General features: G+C 46.5%; 1 protein-coding gene across 4 annotated transcripts in view; it reads right to left on the bottom strand.

The window, feature by feature from the left end:
- The window catches only part of LOC119449563 (fatty acyl-CoA reductase 1), a 79,277-nt gene that overhangs the window by 40,475 nt on the left and 13,389 nt on the right, over positions 1–25,413 (bottom strand). The window contains exons 7-13 of one of the 4 annotated variants that reach the window (XR_007466336.1): positions 23,946–24,123; positions 21,778–21,822; positions 18,978–19,096; positions 17,327–17,620; positions 14,781–14,910; positions 14,054–14,181; positions 1,136–3,034 (exon numbers count right to left, since the gene is read on the bottom strand). Coding sequence is in view for 3 of the 4 variants with exons in the window: in XM_049665304.1 (XP_049521261.1) it covers positions 2,881–3,034; positions 14,054–14,181; positions 14,781–14,910; positions 17,327–17,620; positions 18,978–19,096; positions 21,778–21,822; positions 23,946–24,123 (1,048 nt within the window). In the remaining variant the exon portion in view is untranslated. Of the gene's footprint in view, positions 1–336; positions 3,035–14,053; positions 14,182–14,780; positions 14,911–17,326; positions 17,621–18,977; positions 19,097–21,777; positions 21,823–23,945; positions 24,124–25,413 lie in introns of those variants that run through there. The other 3 variants (XM_049665304.1, XM_049665306.1, XM_049665305.1) reach the window with 3 other exon arrangements.

The following is a 25,413-nucleotide window of genomic DNA, read 5'->3' as shown; positions in this document are numbered from 1 at the left end:
TTGATGCAAGCCTGCATTAAGTGTGCAAAAGGCTTTGCTAACATCCTGCAGCAAAACATGCAATTCTTGTCTTTGGTTAGTTAAGAACCTGAAACAAAAAATGCCCCTACAAAAAAAATAAGGACTCCCAACACATGCCCCAGAAAAAATAAATCTCCCGACACCACAAGTTTCAAACAGGCAAGGAAAGAAAAGCAGACTTTCAGTAAACTTCTGTATCCTCCCAATGGGTAGACCGCTGTTACTTACAGCACTGTTTTTAGAGCATAGAGCTCTAGCAGTTTCAAAGAAGATACAAAACCGATCTCACACATATGTTGTACACTCACGTAACAGAGACATCATCTGGCTTGCATATTCGACGGTTTCGTGTAGTATTTTGACAGAAAAATTATGCCACCGGTGCACTGTTCATTTCTAACAAGTGCAGTTACTTCTGTGCTAGTCCACTTATCTGCAGCCTCTTATTGTAATCACAGTTTAGCCAGCAGGCATGCCCTTTTGATGCTTGATCTCTCTAACCTCAGACACTCAACACATACTATGTCATTTCCTTCTTGCAGTATTTCTCAAACCTTCATCACAGCTATCAGAATTTGCCTCGGAAAACAGTTGTGCTTTTTGTTCTTCACTTTTTAGGTAAATGACAGAGTGCTAGAGAATAATCTGAATGCAAGGCAACAGAAGGTTTTAAATAAAATGTCAATTCAAATTTTCAGTATAATCGCACAAAAAGAAAAGTGTGCAGGCAAGACAATGCTGAAAGATGGCCAGCATCTTTATATTTAAATAGAGGGCAATTTAATTTTTCATGCTATATCAGCTGGAGCTGTCTACTAGGCATTTAGACAGTGACAATTAGAAAATGCAAACATTTATGGGGGCATGTTAAGCACCCACCACACGCCACATAGTATAAAAAAAATTTCCACCCTATGCTGTGGGATGCCCCACTCACTCGGGAGGGTTTCAAAGTACCCCATAAAAATACTATTGCATCCAAACAGAATTATGCTGAATTGAGTGCAATGGCTACATCATTGGTGCCCTCCATGAGTGGACGCAACTCGATTCAAACAGCTACATCAAACACATACAGTGAAAAATAACAAAATTAGTTACAAGGTGCTAAAACTGTCCTACCGCCATTACAGAAATAAATGACTAAACCTCTGGCCCTCAGCCTCAGCCATATTCAACTTCAATGTCAATATCCCATATCACAAACACTTGTCTCAACCACCACTATAAGCTCTGCCTGTGAAGAAAATTCCAGGCTTGCCAATTGGTATTAGTTGTATTAGTTGTCTGCTAAAACCAGATGACAGCAGAAAACACACATACACACACAAAAAAAATCTCGACATCTGGCCAATCCTTCATCTAGCAATGATGTCACCTACAGAACATGGTGACATAGCTGGCTTACCTAGGGTCACGCTTTTTATTACTGCCCTGATGACAATAACAACTTTAAAGCAATTCCTTGAGGTGTTTGTGACACCCTCTAACTGCTAGTCCAATGAGGCTTACTGCAGTTCATCTGACCAACTCATTGGGGGGTTAAAGGTTTCTGTACGCTTTGATCAAGTGATGCTTCATTACAGTATATTATTTTTACTTAGTGTAGAAAAGTCAGCCATGAATAATATTTCAATTGCTGCTTGCATCATCAAAATTAAACATACTCCTTTTGCCATTTTTGCGAGATTTCGGTCTTTTGGGGCTCCAGCTATTTCTGTAAAGTATGTAATTGCATGCACGAGTAAACACAAATGATGCAGCTAAAAAAGTTGGGCAGCTTAGTGCATATGACACCTGATTGGTCAGTAAAGCTACAAGCTGTTAAATAACTGGGCTTCATTGATCACTGAACTTACCGTCTCCCAAGAACGATATCACTTCTGAAACCACAGTCAGTCAGCCTCCCCCCCCCCCCCCCCAAAAAAAAATGCACAAAGTGGAAATGATTGTTGTCAAGGTACTATAGAGCCATATGTGGAATACACCTTTTTTCTGACCAGCTTGCTTGTTCAATTCTTTCTTGCTACAACAAAAATAGAATGTTAGAGGTTGGGCAGGACAATGCTTCACCTCAACACAGCTATACGCTGACGTTGAGTAAATTGATGCATTAGCTCAGCACTGCCACCTGAGCTAACACACAACAGGTTAAACTAAAAATTTTGGCCAATGATACCACACGCAGGCAAACTTGTACAATCTGCAACGTAAATTAAACATAAAAACTCCCTTAAACCAAAACAATTCCACAAGATAGCAAGGTACATACAACATTTGAATACCTCGTATAAATGCTGCGTAGAGAAGAGACGTTTTTGCTTATTCTTGTGCCTTTGTGAATGCAAAGTTATTTTCACATAATAGACCAACAGCATTCAAAAACAGGAACATGATAACGGTGGAGTTCTAGAGCATGGACACTGACTTTGTTCCAGACAGCCTCGAGCATTCTAATGGAAAAGATGCAGGCATAAGCATATATGTGCAAAAATCACAAAAACTAAAAGTAATTAAGCAAATACACAAAAAATGGGACCTTGGGAAGAAAGTGAGTCGTGCCTTTCAACATAGACACCACCTTCCGTTATAATGCATTTCTTGGGTGTGCTCGAAAACTAATATCAGAGGCGGCATTGATGAAAGCAAAAGCCTCCTAAGAGAAGTAGCCAAAGTGAAAGGCCCACATGGTCAGCATGAGCAAGTGCCTGTGGGTATTCTATGGCAAAGAAGGAGTAAAAAAAATGCATATTTGCAGTCACTATTACGTAATACCAGGTCAAGGCAGTGTGGAACAAAGCAGTGGTTTTCTGAAAGCAAATATTGTAAAAAGAACAGGCACCTCCCCAAATGCAGTGCCTAGGAAGAGCTGAAGCGGATGAGAGAGAGCAGCTGCGTCAGCAGTCCCATGACCAGCTGCAACAGCTGCCGCACCACTTTTGACCGGCCGAGCAACACCCTCAGGAAACCAAGCAGCAGAAGTGCCTTTAGGGCTACATGCACTGCATGTTGCCTAAGAGAGTGAACATAAAGAAATACGACCATGAGTTATGACAGTGGTTAAGCTTAACTAATTACTGCTCGAGCACACACACGCATTCTAAGAAAATGTTTGCACCTTTTGGGGTTTACCTTGTCTCCAAGCAATAATCGTCTATCTTGCATGCCTTTCCTTCCTTTAAAGCTGCATGCCTGGTACTTCGATGTCTCAAATGGCATGCCAATTATCAACATGAAATAGCATTCTTGACAGAAAAGTAGTGGGCACAGAGTTTTCAAGGGAGCAAACACAAGCAAGACAAATGACAATTATTGTTTGGGGACAAGATAAACCCCAAAGGCTGTAAACTGTTTTTAGAGCGCGGCACAAAAACAAGTGCTATGTGGAAGCTGACACATTGAGATCCCAAATATAGAACTGCGACGTTCCCATGCTCTTGCATAGTCGAAGAGAGAGACCATGATGGCGTGCATCTGCAATCATATCTTGGTGAACAGTTGAGCTGTACTGTAGTTTATTCACCTCAAAATTAATTGTCTTTTTTCTCTCTCCCTCTTTTCCTATTCTTTCCTTCTCACTCCTCAGTTCCTTCTACTTCACCCATATTTCATCTCCTATCTGCGCACTTGCAGGTATGAACCTAATAATTGCTATATGACTGAACAAAATTTCCAAGATGTTGCATCATAAGCGAGCCCTATATAAATAGCTCTTATGGTTAAAATGCTAACTCATTTGAGCTATTTCTATTTAGTGGCAAGTTTATTTTAATATATGTGATGTGCTTAGATGCACAACTTGCCCTGTCAAGTTCGGAATAAATCAAAAGCTCATGTCTGCATGCAGCACTGTCACATTAGTAACATTTTCAGTACAAAAAACGGTAGTGCCACCTGTCGAGAGTAAAACACCAGCCCTGAAGAAGCGTGCAGAGTGTTTACGCACTCCTGGCCACAAACGATACTACTGCTTTCAATTAGATATTGACACGTATACATGTGTATCTTTCACCAGTGACCGCTTTTCACCGGCTAACAAATGTTAAACCTTATCGCTAGGCACAGGACGCGCCTGCATGTATCGGAAGTTTCTCGAACGTTATAAATGCTTCTATTCGTTGTCTCTTGTCACCGACGCTCATGTAATCTGATTGTATGAGCGACCCTTCAAAGTTGTGAGCGACCACCACGCCTTGTGTTGGCTAGCTAACTTGAGCGATCCTTCAGGTCGCCTTGCACGATGGAGTCTGAGACTTTAAGCAATTGACATCACCGTCGTTTACAAGTCCGGGCGAAAGCACTCTGACGTCGACTGCTTGTCTCGCGCCCCCGTCGAACTGCCGCCACAGGGCGACTAGGATGACGACACTTTCTTGGGACCCATCAGCGCAAACGAATTCGCCGAACAACAGCGAGCCGACCCGGAACTAAGGAGCCTTGTAGACTACCTGGAAGGCAAGACCGTCACTGTGCCAAAGGTGTTCAGGCGAGGATTGGCGTCATTTTCTTACAAAACGACATTCTCCTAAAGAAGAACTTCTTGCCTCTCCGAGCCAACTACCTCCTCGTGGTACCCTCAGCATTGCGTCCAGAGGTTCTGCAAGCTCTTCATGACGACCCAACGGCTGGACACCTCGGTTTTTCCCGCACGCTTGCGAGGATACAAAAAAAAAATACAACTGGCCTCGCCTCTCTGCCGACGTCGCCCATTACATAAGGACATGTCGAGACTGTCAGCGACACAAAACACCGCCGACAAGGCCAGCCGGACTTCTACAGCCGATCGAGCCACCTCGCCGATCGTTCCAGCAGATCGCGATGGACTTACTGGGGCCTTTTCCAACATCGACGTCTGGGAATAAATGGATCGTCGTAGCTATGGACTACCTCACCCGCTACGCCGAAACAAAAGCCTTGCCCAAAGGCAGTGCCGCCGAGGTAGCCCGAATCTTCGTTGAGAACATCCTCCTCCGTCACGGTGCCCCAGAAGTCCTCATCACCAACAGAAGTACGGTCTTTACGGCAGAACTAACTCAAGCCATCCTGCGATACAGCCAGACAAGCCATCGCCGGACCATTGCCTACCACCCGCAGACGAATGGCCTCACAGAGTGCCTAAATAAGACCATCGCCGACATGCTCGCAATGTACGTCGATGTCGAACACAAGACGTGGGATGCCATCCTTCCCTACGTGACCTTCGCATACAACACGGCCGTGCAAGAAACGACGCACATAGCGCCGTTCAACCTGGTCTACGGAAGGAACCCGGCAACGACGCTTGATGCCATGCTACCGGACGTCACCGATGAAGAAAATCTCGACGTTGCCACCTATTTGCAGCGTGCCGAAGAAGGTCGACAGCTCGCCCGCCTGCGCATTAAGAACCAGCAGAGGGCTGACAGCCAACCCTACAATCTTCGACGACGCTACGTCGAGTACCAACCTGGCGACCGTGTTTGGGTCTGGACTCCGATACGCCGACGAGGACTTAGCGAGAAACTGTTATGCCGCTATTTGGGACCATATAAGATCATCCGACGTATTGGCACACTGAACTATGAGGTCATGCCAGACGGCATTTCGCAATAACAGCGGCGCCTGGCCCGACCTGAAGTCATCCACGTGGTGTGTCTTAAGCCTTTCTACGCCCGCTGTCGAACTTAGGTACTTTGTTGCTTTGGCATTTTCTTTTCTCTCTGTATGCATGGTTTTGTTTTCGCTTTCGTGTTTGATGATGATGTATGGTGTTTAATGGCACAAGGGCCAGATATGGCCAAAGAGCGCCAGGCCAGTGTTCAGTCGCTTTTGTGTTTGTAGCATCGGTATGATGCTTTTTAAGCGCAGGGTATTGACATGTATACATGTTTATCTTTCACCAGTGACTGCTTTTCACCGGCTAACAAATGTTAAACCTTATCGCTAGGCACTGGACGAGCCTGCATGTATCGGAAGTTTCTCGAACATTATCGATGCTTCTATCCGTTGTCTCTTGTCACCGACGCTCATGTAATCTGATTGTATGAGCGACGCAAATTGTCTAGAACTTTCTGGAAGAAACGCGGGTACCAGGGATTAATCTGGAACCTTTGATGAATAATGTATAAAAGCCGACGCGTTTCGCCGCTGATCAGATTTCGACGATCGCCGACTGTGTTCGCCGCTATCGTTGTGCTTCGAGTGCAACTTGCTTTTGTAGGCACAGGTTCGCCCAATAAAGTCCGTTTCGTCATTCATACTTTTGCAACTGTTTTCTTCAGCGTCACTACTACGTGACAATATATACTTTCAATCTGGAACCGTTGCAGATGACACATGCTTTGAACTTATTCTGGACAAAACAGGTAAATACTGCAGATAAACATGGGAAGAAACAAAACCTGTTATAGAGTCATCCGAATGCATGAAAATGGATGAGTGAACTGTTTACCCGAAACAGCCAGTTCATCGCGGATATCAAGATATTGCCTATATCAAACCCTTGCAAGATGCCGTTGGAAATACCATGCAAAAGTATAGCACTGTGCGATGTGTACATCGAACTACTGTCCACCGCCACATTCAATGTATCGAACGCTGCGCCCCCTGCTAATACACTTCTTACTTGTCTTTACTTGTCTTTATTCAAAATATTCATTCTGACAAACTGGCATTGCTCTGGCAGATTCTGTGAAACAAGACATTAAATCTGAAGGGCAGCAGTAAAAATGGGCAAGATTTATCTCCCAATATACAGACGGCTCGTGCAGCCAGGGTCTTATTTGTGCTCTAGTATGATGAATTTGCTTTAGTGTGCTTCACCGCAACATATTTGTGTAATGCGGTGAAGCATACTACCAGTGGCTGTTTATCAAAAAGATGATTGCCATGCTGCTTCAAGAACGCAAAAGGCCAATCGGTCCAACATATGCATTCCACAAGAAAGCGTGGATGGCACTATTTTTTCACTGAGTGGCTCCGGGCATGGGATGCTGAACGAGCTAAGTCTGCACCGCCAGGTTTGTCTTGTAGAGTTTCGGCAAACAGCATTGGTTCCAAAGCAGCCAAAATGAATGCGATCTCACCCCCCCGCTTGACATATCTTTACATTATAGTTTGCATTTAACAAAACCACTGCATGCCACATCTACTGATCTACTGTTCACATAAAGACTATCACGGAACGGCGCACAAGACTTGCTGTTGTTACGTTCGGCGACCAGCGGGGGCAGCGATCTTGGAAGTATCTCCAGATTGCCTGCGACGAATCGCTTCAGGAGGCTGAAAAACGTTCCGCCGGGAAAGATCAGCGGCGACACCATGCCTCTACACCTTTCAAAGAATACGTGTCACCCGGGTGCCGACCAAGACGCTAGGAAGAGGAGACTCTTGGAAAAGGGCCGCTACTACGACGCTTTCTCACGGCCGCTCGACAGACCAGCTGGCCGCTAAGGCCGTTCTCCAAACAAACCCATCGATGGCTGGCCCATTCCAGGAACAGACGCGTCAGTTCAAGTCAGGCGCGAAGTCACCTGTCTACGAGTGTCCCCTCCTTTCTGTGAGGGAGTGAACAGTGTGTGCCCAAGTGCACTTCTAAATGAAGGCGTCGGGGGATTATGCACACCCTCGCCCTCAAGGCGGACCTTTCGGTGACTCTCGACTCTCCGATTGGAGGATGGTGGGACCGCAGCTTGACCAGAGGGGGGCTTTTAACACGGACTTTTGCGGGCCATCGGGAGTGCTCTCCCATCTGCCCTGAGATGTAGCCAGAGAGAGAGAGAGAGAGAGAGAGAATAAAATTTAATAAAAAGAGCACGCGAGCGTAGGTAGCTCCTCCACTCTGCAGTGGGTGGTCCCCTCAGTCCAGGAGTCCAGCGGCCTTAGCTGCCCTTCTCGCTCGGTTGACCAGGTTGAGCTGGTCCGTCGAGTCGGACCAGTGCTTCGATCTAGTATGCTTCGATCCAGTCATGTTAGACTGAGGAGACGTATCGTTCTCCTACTTCTCATGTAAATAATGTAAATAAACCCAGTACTCTTCGTTCTCGATGAGAACCTGTTCCTCCCTTCAACGTCGTCCACGTCGTCAGCGTGGTTGTGGCGGACGACGGCATAGGCCAGCTACCATGTATAAACTTGTAAACATTCACTTATTAACTATATTAACAAGCGTGATGTCAGAGCACATAGGCAAACATGAACACATCATACTCGATGAGCGCGGACACGCGCTGTCGAACGCTGGTGTGAGGAAGCGCTGCTGCAGAAGCGAGTGAAGCAACGAGCCGCCGACGCACCTACACTGCCTAGACTCTGCCTACAACGCAGATCGCTTTCAAGATACGGCCCGCGCGACCACACGCCGCTGAGCAGTACGCAGTTGATGCCAGAGTATAACGCCACCCGCTATCCCTTTCTCGCCGGTGCCTCGAGCGAAACGGAAGGCGCGCTTCCTCCCTGCTTTTCTTTCTTGCGCGTGCGAGATTGAGACATGGCCGCCGGCTCCCCTCGCACGCTTTCACTTGCACATACAGCATACGGCGCACGGCGACGGCGTTATCGCCCTTCGACTTTATACGGAACATCTATGAGCCAGAATCAATTTTAGGGCCACAACGCGTCATAGACACCATCTTTATATAGCAAATACGGATCTCAAGAGCCATACTTTTGCTGGCGGAAACCTAAAAAATACGTCATAGGTGTCGCCTGCGGAACTTTGAGCGGCCAATGCCGTCGTCAAGCCACCAAGCCAAGCGACATGAAAAGTCAAAATGGCCGCTCAGGCCAGCGTGGGGTGGCAGTTCACAACATCTGATGCGGGAACAGTCCCGCAGTTGCGACGCAACAGCGGGGTTACCAATGCATTGGGTTCTATGGGAGCTGTGCCAGGACCGGCCGAAAACGACGTAACAGCCGAGAAAATGCAGCACCCGGGAATGTAACAGCGAGGTTCTACTTATATAGCGGGTTCACTTCTTTCACGTTTGTTCGCAATGTCTGCACCAGGCATAATTTTCAAGTGGCTGGATAAGTGTTTTTCAAACTTTTCAATACACGAAATAGCTGATGTTCTCATATTTGATGTTCCTGTAGCGAGTTTTCACGTGGAGTTTACATTCTCTAAACATGCCAAAACTCACTAAAGAATTGAAAATTCTGAATATTTTATGCAGCTGTAAACTTTCTATAATTCTGAAGATGCAAGAAATGTGGTTAAAATAAGTTTTCAATCCACAGGATAAAGTGGCGTCTGAAAGGGTTAAATCGGATATCCCGAATATCCGTTTATTGAAGTCCAGATAACTGGTTTTCAAGACCGGATTCACTTCCCTCCTACCAGATAGCCGGTTTGACAGATATTTGCAAGCACTAGTCAAGAGGCTGGCTGTGGTGCATGAGCATACGGCGCAGTGGTAGATGCTGGTTTATAGCTCTATTTCTTCTAGAGCACATGGCTTGAGCATGGTGCATGACCATGCATGGCCTTGTTGCGGCGAGAGTCTGTGCTTCTTTTATATATATATGTATGTATGTTCACAAGAGATGGTTTCAAATCGGCTGATTGGCATCTTTAGAATAAAGTTTACGTGATTCAGACTTTACAAGCCGCAAGAAGATGAAAACCGTTCTTAAAATTTTTTTCGTCGAGTATTGTTTGTCCCGGCCTCTACAACTCACTCACCCTTTTTACGAAAATTGTGCCCTCACAAATAGCTGTCGCATTCTTTTCATACAATCCCTTTAGCATATTACTGTTTTACAAGGCACAAAGGCAATGCCGAAGCACAAAGCTAATGTGTATTATGCTGGTTTACCAACCGCATATAGTGATTGCTGTGTTGAGCCATGCCAACGGCCTCATACAGGAGGTTGACGTAGACACAGCCTAGTGATTTCAAGTCCACTATGCACTTGAAATACGCTAGGGTGATGCCGGTGGCTAACGCAACTACAGTTAAACCTGCTTATAATGAACCTCCATATAACGAATGCCTGGATATAACGAAGTTTTTCGATTCCCCGCCGTTACTCCATAGAAGCACATGTATTTGAGACCTCTACGTAACGAAGTGGCAGCGGGAGACCCCCTCGATATAACGAATTTTCCCCTCCGACCACCTAGAGATTTCGCCCCAAATTTTGTCATTTTTGCACGAGCAGCAACCGGAAGCACATTCTCCGCCGCGATAGAATGCGAAGCGAGCGCACGTGTGCGTGCGTGCGTGTGCGAGGCAGCCCTGCATCCCTCGACCCGGCGATCTTGCCGCCGCGGGCGTGACCTTTCCCCCTCCCTTCATTCAAATCTGATCCTGCCGCTTGCTGCAGCTGGCCTAGCCCGCCAAGCCGGCCCTCTCTCCTTTTCCAGCTGATGTTACCGACGCGCTGGTACACGCTGTGGCACATCAGACTCGATGAGCGCGGACACGCGCTGGCGGCGTGTGGAAGCGCCGCTGGAGAAGCGAGCGAAGTGACCTTCGTGCTGTTGTCTATCGCTTCAACGCAAACTGAGCGCCGAGAACACACAGCACGCAGAAAGCTACGAGCCGCCGACGCACCTACACTTTAGACTCTGCCCCAACGCAGATCGCTTTAAAGATACGGCCTGCGCGACCGCGCGCCGCCCCGCTATCCCTCCTCCCTCGCCGGTGCCTCGAGCGCAACGGAAGAAGGCGCGCTTCCTCCCAGCTTTTCTTGTGGGAGGAAGCGCGCCTTCTTCAGTTGCGGCCCCCTTTATGGCCTCCAAAATTGGGACACGCACGCGAGCACCATTCTCTCGTCTCGGAGGCCACGTGTGAAATAACGGGGCTCGTTTTTTCGACCACCATGGCGATATCCGTTAACGGAGATCGCCAACGCCGTGACTAGAATGGCCACTGTACCGTGACTAGAATCTAGTACACTCTACCGTGACACTCTTGTCGACTGTATGCGGAGACGTCAGTCTTGCGCAAATCCAAGCAAATCTGATCGCCTCCATGCGTAGTATAAGGCAGGGCATTATTAAAACTATTTTTTATACTACTCTAAGCCTAATAAATTTTCTTTTTAAGGGTGAACGAGTTTTTCGCCGACTTTTCAGACTATATTTCGGTCCCCGCGAAGTCCGGAAAATCGGTCGGCGACTGTATACACTTGAGAGGAATCGGAGACTGCAATTCGCGAGCACAAAAGGAAACCGCCCTAGCGAACTGCGATACTGCGCACCACGGCATGCTGCCTTGGCTGCGTTCCGTCCCCGTCGCTGCGTGGCGGGCGGCACTCGTGCCACCTCTCGGCCGCAGAGCCCACCAATTTCTCTCCTACTTTTGCAAGCCGGATAGAGGTGGCGCCAGTGTCTTCCCCTCCCCCCGTCACCCCACGCGCTCCGCGTCGTTAGCCGTTGGCGTCGTATCGCCGGGCAATCCGAAACCACGAAGTCTCGCGCTATCGGGAAGCCGACGTGTTCTGTTCCCGAATTTTATCTGCGTTATCTGTCGGAAAACGTAGTCCGACGTCAGGGGCGAGATGACTGAATGAACGAAAAGTGCCATTTGGAAACATTTCGTAAAGAACTCGGCCCAAGAGGCTACGTGCAAAAGCTGTGATATGAAACTTCGAACACCATCGAGTACGACGACGCCACTTGCGAACCATCTCAAGAACAAGCATCTTTCTTTGCACAGTGTGTTTTTGAGAGACAGCGGGAAGCAAGGAAGACCAGAAGGTGCACAGCCGCTCATCAAAAGTGCGCTGAAGTCAGGCAAGGACCTATCGCAGCGCGAGAGAACGGCGATAACCACCAGGATTGCCCGAATGCTGGCGCTCGACCTTCAGCCTTACATCTGTGTCGAAAATCGAGGTTTCAAAGAGCTTATGAACCACATGGAGCCGTTGTACAAGATACCCAGTCGCACGACATTTTCGAGGACAATCATCCCGGCGTTGTACAGAGACACAGTTACGGCTGTCAAGGAGAGAATGCATGCGGACTTCCAGGAAGGCATAGAGTCGATCTCGTTTACAAGTGACATGTGGACGTCGAGGTCTAACCAAAGTTACATCAGTCTTACCTGCCACTACTTAACCTCCAACTTCGAGATGAGAAGCTTTGCATTGGGCAACCGGAGTGTGACCGAGAGTCACACTGCTTGCAACATCATGGAGCACCTGCAAGCAATGATGGATAACTGGGAGCTGCCACTGCAGGAAGTGTCAGTCTATGTGGTGACAGACAATGCATGAAACTTCCGTGCGGCCCTTAGGGGCATTTCTTGCGTCCCAATGCAGTGTATGGGCCATACACTGCAACTAGCTATAAAAGATGCCAAGGAAGAAACAGCAGGAGTTCCTGCCATTCTCAAGAAGTGTCGCGCAATTGTCGGTCATTACAAACACAGTGCCCAAGCTGCGGCAAGACTGCAGGATTGCCAGCGACGGATGGAGCTCTCAGTTTTGGAACTTAATCAAGACGTGGAAACAAGATGTAACAGCGAGCATGAAATGCTCTCACGTCTTGTGCAACTGAAAGAAGCCGTCTGTTTAGAGCTTGCCACCTCTGAGACAACTGTGCCCAACCTGACACCCCAGGAGTGGAAAGCAGTGGCTGGGCTCGTCAAAGCTCTTGAACCAATCGCATCGGCGACCAAAGATCTTAGTGGCCAGAAATATGCAACTTTGTCGTCAGTAGTACCATTTCTCTATGGGACACAAATGGTCCTGAAAGACTGCATTGCAGCCGATGATGACACCTCAGAGTTTGCAAGAAACTTGCTGAAAAGCATGAGGACAAGGTTTCCAGGGCAGGACGAGCAAAAGGAGTATGTGTTGGCAACCGCCTGTGACCCAAGGTTTAAGAACCTCTTTTGTGCTCAAACATTCGAGGAAACAAGGCTCGTGGAGCTTGCAAGAACTGAGTTGCAGAGCTCTCCAGGAGAAGCATCAATTGACTATACTGAAGCGTCAACATCTACAGCTCACAAGGAGCGCGTCAGCAGTATCTGGGACAGCATTGAGAAGCTGGCAGCGTCATCAAAAAGAAGACACTCCTTCAAAACAGCCAACATCGAGAAGTTTCAGCGGTACCTTCGAGAGCCCACTTGCAGTAAGGACCAAGACCCTCTAGCATTCTGGAAAGAGACAGGCAAGCAACACTTCCCAGGATTGTGCAAGATGGCCATGAAGTACATGGGCATTCCAGCAACAAGTGTACCAAGTGAAAAGTTGTTTTCGACCGCTGGCAACATTGTTACGGCCCGGAGGGAGAAGTTGACCCCAGATCACGTACAACACCTGCTTTTTTTGCATGAGAATTTGTCAATATTCGAGCTTCTATTAAATAATTTTGCTATTCGATATTTGATTCGATATTTGGCTTTTTTTTCTTGATTCGATTCGGTATTCGATTCGAGACTTACTATTCGGTATTCGCACACCCCTAGTATTTTATAATTACTGAAGCTTAGAATGTTTCGGGTTCCATTGGGTTGGGCATATGTGAGGACTGTTTTAGTTCCCACACCAAGCGATCAGATAGAAGATTTTCCAATCCATGCTGGCAATTCAGAGACACCGCTGCTCTTCGTCAAATGGAAACTGATGCAGCCAAAATAGCTAAAACACATACACACTGCGGCTGGTGATCTGTACACTGTAGTTACTGCTGCACTGAACAGCTACACAATGGTTCCCTAAAGTCCTTTTATGGACCGACATCACGTAATTTTATCGAAGAACGGGCTAAAACATCTCCAAATTGTTCTGCAGCATGCTATGGCAACACATTCAAGCAGTGCTGCGCCAGCTCGCGCAAGCCAGAGAGGGGAAAGGCTCACAGCACGCCCTTTCCTCTCACCCAATGAAAAGGTCTGCAGTAGCATGAGTAAGCAGCTTGGGAATGAAAACTGCCAAGAAAGCTTTACATTGTTGTAAACACAGCAGACAAGACAAGTGGCTATGGGGAGGAAGCTCCACAGGCCATAACTGAGAGGAGTGAGCGAGAAGGGGGATCGAAAGAAGTGATGAGCATAAAATTTCTCACAGAAGTAGAATCAAACTGACATCAAATTTAACCTACCGTTTCAGTCGTTTTCGGGACTCCGGGATGGTTGAAGGGTCTTGTTTAAACAGGTAGCGTCTCACGCCGAGAAGATAGTTTTCCCAATAGCTCTCCCAGTTAATCTTCCGAATGTCTATGTCAAATGTCTGCAAGTGGAAAATTTAAAATTAGACATGAAACAGAAAGCAGAATGATCCAGGTCCCACAGACTCGTTCACATTACCAGTAACACAAGCAAATTACTGGAACTGTTTCAACCTGATCAAAACCAAATTTTAGAACTACCTCTATGTTCCCATCAGGGCGGCACCATTACTAAGCATTCAAAAATAAGAAGCAATGCCATTTGTGGGCTAATATGTATTAAATAAAGGCAGCGCCAATTCCATAGAAAATGATTCGAGACGTGAAAGCAAGTTTTGAATTGTACACACTGTGAATGCTATTTTCCTGTCAAAAATAGATTAAGTCCATCCCAGAATTCGACTAATGCACATAAGCGGCTCTCTTCCCACGTGACATGGGCCCTTGATTTTTTCCTGGACTTACAAAATTTCTGTAATAATTAATTAAAAATACCAACATGAATTGCCTTAATAATGCTGACAGCAAAAGGGTGCAATGCAAACGAAAAAGAGATATGTCACTGGCCCTTTCTCTGCACAGCAAGGTGAAGTCGGGCAGAGAAAAGTCATTCAAGATTAGAAATGACAAAGAAATAAACTGGTATGAGGTGTTTGCTGACCTGCCTGTCGAAGGGTGACAGCCTACTGTGGAGTAGCAGCATGTTGTTGGACGAGAAGTCCCATGTCTGTGTGGTGAAGAACCTCACGGCTTCCATGGCACTCTTGGACTGCTCCAGGAACCGTACCATGCTGGTAGGAAATAAGAGGCACATCTTATTGAAGGCACATCTTACAACTAAGTGTCACTCTGAGCTGACCAAACAGCTTCTGTGCTCAAGAGAAACTGCACAATATCCAAGACAGTAGAGCCCACTTATAACAAACATGATAATTCCATGGGAAGCGGTCGTCATATCTGGACTTCCATGAAATATGTGTGAAAAGCAAGGACAATGCAACCAGTAGCAATAAGCCATTCCTTTAATGAATGAACTGAATAAATGCTGCATGCTGGTGTTTCCGAGACTGTTCAGGTGGTTCACATACCCCGCAAGGCTCTTAGACAATAATGGTATCCTGTTACAATTAGCGGTTTCCAGGAATGTCAACTCGCAAGTATGTGCGACCCCATCCACATGAGCAGCATGAGCTCAGGTAGCGTGCGGCCGCACAACTTGAATCAGGTCAATATAGCTGACAGATCATCATAAGTAGATACAGTAAAACCTCGTTAATTCGACCACCCCTTAATTCAGAAAATTGGATAATTCGGACTTGTTGGCTGGTCCCGGCAGGCCGTATGCATTATTTAATGGCATCAAACTCTGGTTAATTCATACGTATTTGGCCGCACACTGGATGACACTTTCCTGTCCACGCCTATAGCAATCGACGGTATGTTATCGATGTTTCCAACTTAAATTTTGCCGCGATCGGAGCGCTTACGGACAGCTACCGCCATCCAGCGTATAAAAAATACTTTTCAAGTTTCGCTTTTGCGTTTCTTTTTTCACCGCGGCGCGAATTTTAAAGTGCCATATAGGGAAAACAAGGGGAATGCGGGAGATGGCGATTCAAGACGATGAGTAACATGAGAACAACTCAAAGTGCCATTTAGTGGCGCGTGACGAGCGCTCGTAGTTTCCGACATGGAGTCGACATCGTGCGCAGCTGCCTCTCGGAAACGGCGAATTTCGAAGGATTCCGATGAGTCTGCGTCATAATTTTGTGATGGTGGTATCAGCGAAGACTCAGAAGATGATTTTGATTCATCCGACTTCAGCACGGACGGGGAAACTGTGTCAAATAGCCCCAGAACGTCGACAGGTATCCATCGGTAAGTTCCGTTATTTACTTCGGACCGTTTCATCGCTGCCGCGACCAGATCTAAAGATCATGCGCCGCCAGCTTTATTATAAGACAGTTTTAGTTTAACGTTAGCGCAATAGCGGGTTAAGGGAAATAGCGTTACCATTCCACAAACGAACTTTGCAGAAAGAGAGTTTTAGTATAGTGTAATAGTGTAGTTTATGTGCGGGACGCTATTCCATTACGCTTTGAATTTCGCATACATAGTGCACCTAAGCGATTCTATCTATGTGTGCGTCGAAAAGTGCGAGAGGCAGCACAATGGAAGCCAGGAGCTCGTTGTGTTTATATTTCCCATATCCGCCAATCTGCGGCGAAGCAGATAAGCAGTACAAGCTGTCTACCCTAGCCTCCAAACCTTCCGATCTCAGAGGCCACCACGCCGTCGTCATGCCTATCTCCCGACTTCACCGATAGGTGGCACTAGCATCTTGGAAATTTCTCTTGTTAGGCTTAGACACGTTCGAAACGAGAAGCAATCTTGAAAACTCCTCAAGGTTATCCATAATATTCTGTCGTTGAAGCGGCCCGATAATAAGCAAAAGCTGTTTACAGTCATTTGCTACGAACGAAGTGAATTCTACAATAACAACGCCAAATTCAGTTCGAAGTGGGCACTTGGGACTGCTGCCATGTTTTACGTAAGCTACGTAAACCATGCAAAAAGAGTAACATTAAATCTGAGAAATAGCATGCGTAAGCTAAACGGCATAGGTCGTTCTGCGCATGCGTATTTCGATCCCACTATTCCATTAAGCCCACTACTACGGTAAACACGCTAAACTAAATCTGTCTATTAATCTTAGGTGCTCTCCTCAGGCCTCCGTTTGCCAGTATATTTTTATTTTCGCATGCTAAATGATCCCATAGTATGAAATCACACAGTAAATGCAAATTCCTTTCCGCAGAAAGAAGTGCCAAAGAAAGAAGAGGCGCACTGTTCCGAGTGACTGGCTGCTGCCGCCACCGGCGGAAACCTCTTCCCAGTGGATCGCAATCAAATAGGAGTGGTTCTCTGCAGTACGTTACAGAAGCACCCAGCTCCTCCTCTCTAGGTGGAAGTCTTCTTTCTTGAATGATTTCAGCAATAGTTATTACATTTCAAATTGTGAAATGAGTACCAGACTGGAAATGCCATATGATGGCCCATAATATCATTTATCGTGTAAGATTATGAGAACACTAATAAGTAGTTTCAATTATCATGTCAGATTATGAGAACACCAATAAGTAGTTTCAATATGGAGCTCAACACAGGCCATGTTCCACAATGGCACAGGTCTGCCAGTATGCTTACCGTGGTCTCCGGCCTGTGCAACGGCTCAGTAGGTCCACAGCGAGAGCCGGCAGGTAATTTCGAAAGAACACCATGATGGACTGGTAAAGGCGGCTAGATGTCATATCCACACGGGGGCAACTCAGGGTGTCTTGGAATGGGTACTGAGGCAGGAACTTGGCAAGGTATTGTCTTACGTCCCCCACTACCAGCTTGTTCAGAGAGCCTGTCACACAGTTGTACACGGCCGGTGGTTGAGCCTCAACAGTTTCCCAGTGCTTCTCCGTGGCTTCTTCCAACTCTCTCTGCCGTGCCCTAAAAAATTTTGAAGACTTGCAGCCACAAACTACACATCTGAAGGGACAGCAATTCAGGCAGACAGCTAGTGTTGTGTATGGTTGAAAGCTAAACTTGAGCTACTTTAAGGTGACATCAGGAAAATGTGCTGTCCATCAATACCACAAAGGATTTTAGAGAACAAGGCAAGTAAATAAAATAGAACCCATCTCCCTGACTAGCAACTAGGAGTAGTTGTAGCCGCTAGTCGAGAAGGGGTATGCCAAAGTTCCTAATCAGTACCATGCAATGTCACTTCCTTTTCTGTTCAGGTGTCTTCACAATTTTCCAGTCATGGATGTACGCTGACTTGCACAAATGTACTGTATCTCCAAAGCAAGTGCAACTTCATTATAAAAGATTTGATAGGGGACGGCCTGACCCTAAGTGACATTAGGCTTAAAGGGGTCCTCACCATGTTTGAACATTGCAAACAGACAAACACGTGCGTAGATGACTCAATAGCAATTGTGTATGTAAAGTATCAAGCGGCACCTTGGCAAAAAACGGTTGAAATTTTCAAACATAAGCACACACACTCTTTCAAGGTCACATGCACAAATGCCTCTACGCAAAACATGCTGCCTGCAATGTCACCATTTATAGCACGAGACCTCAGTAAATCGTTCCAATGGAGAACGTGCAACCACCACTGCGAGTGCACCACAGAGCAAAAGAAAGGAAGAGCGACGTAAACGTATAGTCGACATGAGGCCGTCCTTCGGCTCTGGTGTGGAAGAAAGCAGGGAAGAAAAGTTGCTGGCGGACACTAGTTGAGGCACAGAAGAAGAGAATTTCTGCGTTGGCTGTGAAGCTTGCCTCCTCAACACGACATTTCAATTTCTCCAATCTCCTCTAATAATGAACCAATTTGAAAAATTATTGTGGTAGAACACTCCTTAGCTAATGCCCTACAACTTCGAGTGCATAACAAAATTTGCTATGGAGCCCGATGAGGGGCCCTTTCTTTAAAAGTAAGCAGACTCACATAAACTTCCCATGTTTCTTCCTTTTTTATTGTGTAATGCACCATGTTTAATAATTAGTACCAACTATTTAGTGTGAACATTCACTGATGGGCCCTGCATTATATGGGGGCAAGGAAGGAGGTGCATGTGAATGAGTGGTCATGGACACAAGGTTTACCACAGCATTCGATAAAAGCTTATGTCTCTCTCTAGAAAGGCCAGAAAGTTTGGAAACCCCAGCATCTTGAGAGATGAAGCGCGAACATGATAATATGAGAGCAAGGTTAAGCTCAAACTGCCTACTTGTACATCATTTTTACAGTACTTACTTATATTAGTAAGCCTAAATAATGGGTAATGCAAATTACCTTTTAGCTGCAGTTTGGCAAGCAACCACAATCAACAGGTTGGCTACAATGTCCACAGGCACAATGTCAGCAACGCCTTTGACATCGGTCACAATGGTTGTCATCACACCAGATGCACACTGCAAGAAAAATTAGAGCCATTCAAACCCCCTTTCCTAAAGCATACCCACCACAAAGCAACAATTTTTTTCTTACTTTGCATGACAGAGTAAGCAACATTTACAAAATCGCAAGTTGGAACAAGATGCAAGAAGAGAGTGCTTAAAAACACAAAAAGCTACAGGGATCATTTATTGTTTGCCTAAAGTGTTTGCAGCATCATTAGCATACAGTTAAAGTCAAGGACATGGTGAACACTTTCTTCTCATATTAAAGCGATATGACAGTGGGCTGTTGGTTGCTCCCAGTACTGCTAGCAGACCAATGGGGGTGCAGCGCATCAGCTGCTCCTATGGTTCTTGCCTTGCCTTTCTTCCCTGCTCGCCTGCATCATATTGCAGCACTGCCCAGCAATACACCGTTACAGGTGCTTTGTGTCTCGATGAAGGCAACGACAACAGCTGAGGTGCTGCTCTGTGCTCATGCTGACCTTAACCCTAGCTATTGTGCTATGTCGTCCTACCAGTGTTCTTAAATGAATTTTCAGGAATATAATCTCCCTGTAGCAAAAAAATTACCAATTTCACCATATAGTACTTGCAGTTGCAAAAGTTCTGGCAGAACCCATCTCAAGATGAATGACAACGTTACTGAGATTAGCACTGAAGCAATGTAGCAACACACCGTATTGCAAAATTATTCACTCATACCCATTGAAGAAATGTTAAAGGATTTTTTTTTTTTGTCATTGAAGAGTGGCACTATACCCAATGACATGCCCAGTGACACGAATTGGTGTCAAAAGAAAACAGACACTGGCACGGATACCAGAAGGTGTGTGAAGTATACTAAGAATGTTAATTGCATTAATACCATCACTCTTGTTCATTACATAGACCCAAGCTAAAGGAGAGGATGTCCAGAAAGTGACCATCCATGCCCTTTAAAGGCTTGCAATGATGCGCTGTAACACACTGACCAGAGCGTAAGCAGCTGAAATTGTAACTTCCAGGGAGAGAGATTGCAAATGGGAGACTAGCATCGCTGGAGACCACAGCACTGAGCACAGGTGAATATCTGAGCTTCTTGCTTGCCTGCATTCTGCCTGCTCAATAACCGTCTTGGAAGCCAACACATCTTGTTGAGAAAATATACCGTAATAAAGTGCTCTGTTTGTTTTGCTATTGCTGCCTGCATGCTGTGTACTGTGTCTGGGTGCCGGTGTGCCCGCAAGGTTGGTAGCACCAAGGTGCAAATGCACGCAGGGGAGCTATATAAAGCAGTAGTGATGCAGTACCTACATAGAGCCGAGGTGTGGCTGGTTTAATGAGATCAGCACATTCCAACACTACCATGGATAGTATGCAATGGAAATACAGTGGAACCCCGTTGATACAATCAGTGAACTAGTAAATGCAGTGAAAGATAACCAAATGTATTGTGAGAAAATCTGAAATGTTCCAGCGCAAGTGACTACGCAATTCCATTGGTGTGGCCGACTGCTTTTCGTATTGAGTAGCTGTCATGACTCGGATGCCGGCGGCACACGAGAACGAAGTAGAAGAAGATTGCGAAGCGTTCGAAACCGTGCCAGCACTCGAGGCACGCGAACCAACGTGTAATCCGCGAGAGAGAAGCAACGAAGCAGCATTATTGACGTTGCTCTCGGACTGGAAGGTCGCTTCGTCAACTACGCTCTGACGATGGAAGTGCGGGGAGCCCGGCCACGAAGCTCGCGACGCTGGCAAGGCCTAGGCGTGGCTGTAGACCTCGGAGACATTCAGGCGAGGCTGCTGGGACCGGCTGCTGCTGCTGCTTATGGTGGTTCCGGTCTTCGCAAGAATCCCACCTCCTCCGCCAAGCCAGATCAACCGATAATCGCCGGGACACCGGGTCGCCATGCAGATAGACGGAGGGCAAAGAACGCTTCGTTAAGCCTAACCGGGGAGTCGACACGTCAGCGGCGGCTACCGGGGCACCAGCCACGTACTCGGTCAGGTCGACGGAACAGCGAGTCGTCGGCACTTACCGCATCAGTGACACTTCAAATGAATACGACGTGGACTCGACGAGAAGAGCTTCAAAACGACGGTTCGTAAGAACCAGCATTTTTGCAGTTAGGCCGAGTCTAGGGTGGCCAGACTGAGTCAGGGCTAAGACTGACTTTGAGACTTTAAGAGGGAGCTAGGCTCCGAGACAGTTCACTGTTACGAGATAGAGTGTATAGCCATTCCTTTTGTTTACGTGAGCATTTTTTGGTAGTTTGGTATACGATTGGAGGTTAATGGTTAAGTGAATATTTTAGTTGAGTTGTGTATTTAGTCTGAGTCATAGTTTAGTTGTTGAGTGAGCATTTTTGTTGCGCTATCTCTTTAGTTTTGTGTGCCTTACGCTTTTCCCGCTTTTGTTCATATTACATCCTTGTTTGCCGTGCTGCCAGTCGTATCTCTTCTCCATCACGCATAACACCTGCGTGCAACCCTTCTGCTCCCGAGTAGTGGTGACAGTAGCACAGGGTGAAGACAGACACAAGAAGCACACACGACAACACAAAAGCGCTTAGGGTTGTCGTATGTCCTAATTATGCCGGTATTAATCTTGTGCTACACAATACGAAGGTAATGTACCAGCAAGCCCAAATTTCTACTAACTGTTTTACACTTTCTTTTTTAAAACAAGGGTGTAGAGAAAGATAACTTACAGATGCCAGCAGACTTGTAGATCCATTTAATGCATCAACCCAGCCCTGAAAAAAAAAAAAAATAGTATTTAGAACTCACAGGCAAGAACAATGAACATACATAACAGCAGTTTCACAACCTGCTGTAAGTGCTTTGCATTGCAATTCCTCGCAAGAAACGTAATGCCTTGCTTTCACACAATCATAATACAGTAGACTTCCGTTAGATTTTTCTGCTAATTCCATTCCAACCAAAGATCCCGGCTCATCTAACACCCACTACTAGCAGCTAACACCCACTGGAATTACGCTGCTAAGCACGAGGTTGTGGGCCACAGCTAAGCACATAAGCACAAAGCCATTTCGATGGCAGAAAAAAAAAAAAAAAAAAACATTTGTGTACTGTGCATTGGGTACATATTAAAGAGTCCCAGGTGGTCGAAGGTAATCCGGAATCCCACACTACAGTGTGCCTCATAATCAGATGGTGGTTTTGGCATGTAAAAACCTGGACTGGGCTGGAGGCAAGGGAATTCACCTCCGGCGGCTGCTCCTTACGGCGTTGGCTGTGCGGGCGCCGTATCTTGAAAGGTCAAAGTGCGCTCAGTGCCGGTAGCTTCGTCTGCGCTGTGCTTTCGACGTTTAGTTTGTTCGCTGCTGTTGCCGTGCTTCCTCACTGCAGAGTTTTTACAGCGACTTTCCACGGTCATCGAGCGAGATGTGCTCATGTTTACCTGTGTGTGCGTGACACCTTGCTTGTTAATTTAGTTAGTAAGCAAGTGTTTACAGCTTTATACGGCTTATAAATCTACTATCCTTACTTGGTATAGCTGCTTACTAATTTGTTATCGCAATCATCGCAATCGATGCTTCGCCCTTTGGGCAAGACTGCGACTTTTTTTTTCTTTTTTTTACTTTGGATGTTCGTCACTCACTTTGCAATAACGTTGTTAGACATCGTGACCAAAGTTTTGGAAGTGAGGCATTCTGGATATTACGGACTACGGATAAAACGCACATTTTTGTCGGATTATGAGGGTCCGTTGTAACGAGAGTCGAATGTATTGCATTTGTGTTTAAACCAACAGTATTTGATTAAAGCAACCCCTTGCTGGCACAAGCGCGCACACACGCACACATGCACGCACACATGCACGCACACATGCACGCACACATGCACGCACACATGCACACACACATGCACGCACGTGCACACTTCTCGCAACATAATGAAGACGTGGCTGTTCTGCTAGTAGTTTCTTTCGCGCCTGGATCTATGAGAGTTAATGGGTTCATTTAAGGACACTTAAGGCCAAACCCCATATGCGCAAAAATGCACGCGACAGCGACGAGCGACGGTATGAGCGACGAAACGGGCCGTTCGCGCGACGTGTCACGTGGTCGAAATCGCGCGATCGCTCGGTTTTTCACATTTGAAATCTGTCGCCCGTCGCCCGGAAGTGCTGTGCTTAAGCAGCCAATAGTAAAACACCGGAACGGGATGTACATCAGTGACTTACTGCCGGTTGTCTCCACGTGCTTTTCGAATCGCAGCAACATGCACACAGTGAGCAAATACAGTAATGTTTATGCACGTGCATATAAAAAAATACTGCAGGACAACGATCAAAAATTTTATGTATTATGTGCAACAAAACATCTTATTTTACACTGCATACCGCTGACAACGCGCCACATTTGGTACGAGTAGACGCCCTCATGCTAGCAACAATGGAGATCACTCGCTGAAGCAGTCGCGTGAATGAAGTTTGCCCTTGCAAGCGACAGCTTGCGCGAAGGCGATCTACGTCGCGTCGCTCGTCGCTGTCGCGTGCATTTTCGCGCATATGGGGTTTGGCCTTTAACGTTAATCTCAAAGTCTGCTACTACTTTCAACGGCTTCTGAAGCTTGCTTCACATCTTTGTTTTGATAGACCAAGACTAATATGTGCCAGCTTACAGAACTATCAAGCGCTGTTACTTTCTTTTTTTCAATCACAGCTGTAGTACAGCACTGTAAAATAAAAAGGGCGTGTCACCTGTCAAGGAGTTATGTGTGTGTTTATTAGGGTATCTACTTGCAGTAGCACCCTCGCCACACAACTTATTTAAAGGCCATCTGTAGAAAGCCGTCTGGAGACCCCTGCCCTTGAGCTAAAGAGCAAGGCAGAAAGATTGAGATCACTCACAGGGAAGGGCTCTTTCCACGATGCAGCTACAATGGATGGTCGCACAATGGCTACAGGTAGGTCCCCACCTTCTTCAGCAACCAGGGACTCGCTCAAGAATTTGGCCAGAACATAGGTGTTGGGTTTTGCACGAAGCAGCTGTGGAGTCAATGCAGCCAGCATGCCCTCTTCCATCCATCTAGGAGGGCAAAGAATATCACAACATGCCGATAGGTAATGCAGCCTTGATCTCAATAAGCACACAGATTAAGAACACTGCAATGCACAAGTCTTTTCAATAGAATAAAAAAGTGTACAATCATTGCATTCTATCAGTACACATGGGGCAGCAACTTGGAGGCTAATGATGAAACTTGAGAACAAGTAAAGGACCACACAACGAACGACGGACCAAAATATGTTAGGCATAGCCTTAAAGGGATACTCAAGGCAAATATTATTTCATTGCGGACTGTTAAAATATCATACCATAAACCTCGAAACGCTTGTTTCATGTGAATAAAGGACTTACTTTAAGAGAAAATTGCGTCTGAAGCGTCCGTGTACCTCTAACACAATTCAAATCGCCCGCCTGAGCGAGAAGTGGTGACGTCATGGCCATATAGTGACGCTGTGCTGCTGGTGAGTAAAATTACGCCCGCAGACGGCGCTACGGCATTTTTTTGCGGAAGCGCAAACGCGCGGCCAGAAATAGAGCCAAGACCGAGCCGACGGCAGTGCGAAAGCGGAAGTATGGTGACTAGCCACCATAGCGGAAGGTAAAGCGCACGCCGAATTGTGAACACGGTGATCGTCGAGCTCGTCGCAATGGACCAACTAGTTGACGACCCTGACAACGACACATTGGCTCGCGATGCTGGGCTTGATTTTAGCGATTTAAGCTCCGATGAGCGTGACATGCTGCTGAGGGCTTGCGCTGCCGGCGTCATTGCCTACTACGACGGCGGCCTCGACACCAGCTCTTCCGAGTGCGAAAGCAGCGAGGACTCCAGCAATGCGACGTCGGGCGACGAAGCTGGTCACCGTCTGGACGTGCCGTTGTGACTCTCAAGCTGCTAGCAAATTCAAGTGCGAGTTTCGTGAGTCAGCAACAGCAGTGCAGCACTACACCATAACGAAACTTCTGAAACTTGAAAGCGCGCGAGGTGCAGAGTCGAGCGAAAACGAAACCTTTTGACTGCCCGCATCGTTATCAAGTGTAACGCCAAAAAGGTATTTTTTCGAAGAATCTAATAGAAGTAGACAAGTAGCATTTTCTTCCGTCTTATAATCCAACGAAACAATCTTTTTAATACGAGTGGTTGAGTACTAGTGACATTTTCTTTAAGGAGTGCCTTCGTCATCGGGTAAGTACCGGAATGTCCCTGGGGAGTCACTTATCATGTCCTGCAGTTACCTCAATTTCTCGATTACTAAAGCTCTGTTTGCCATTATATTGACGCCTTAGATGTTCTAGAGCATTGATCTA

The sequence above is a fragment of the Dermacentor silvarum genome, chromosome 4 (assembly GCF_013339745.2).
Source record: "Dermacentor silvarum isolate Dsil-2018 chromosome 4, BIME_Dsil_1.4, whole genome shotgun sequence".
In the NCBI taxonomy this organism is placed as follows: Eukaryota; Metazoa; Arthropoda; class Arachnida; order Ixodida; family Ixodidae; genus Dermacentor; species Dermacentor silvarum.
This window is presented reverse-complemented; position numbering and strand designations above follow the sequence as displayed.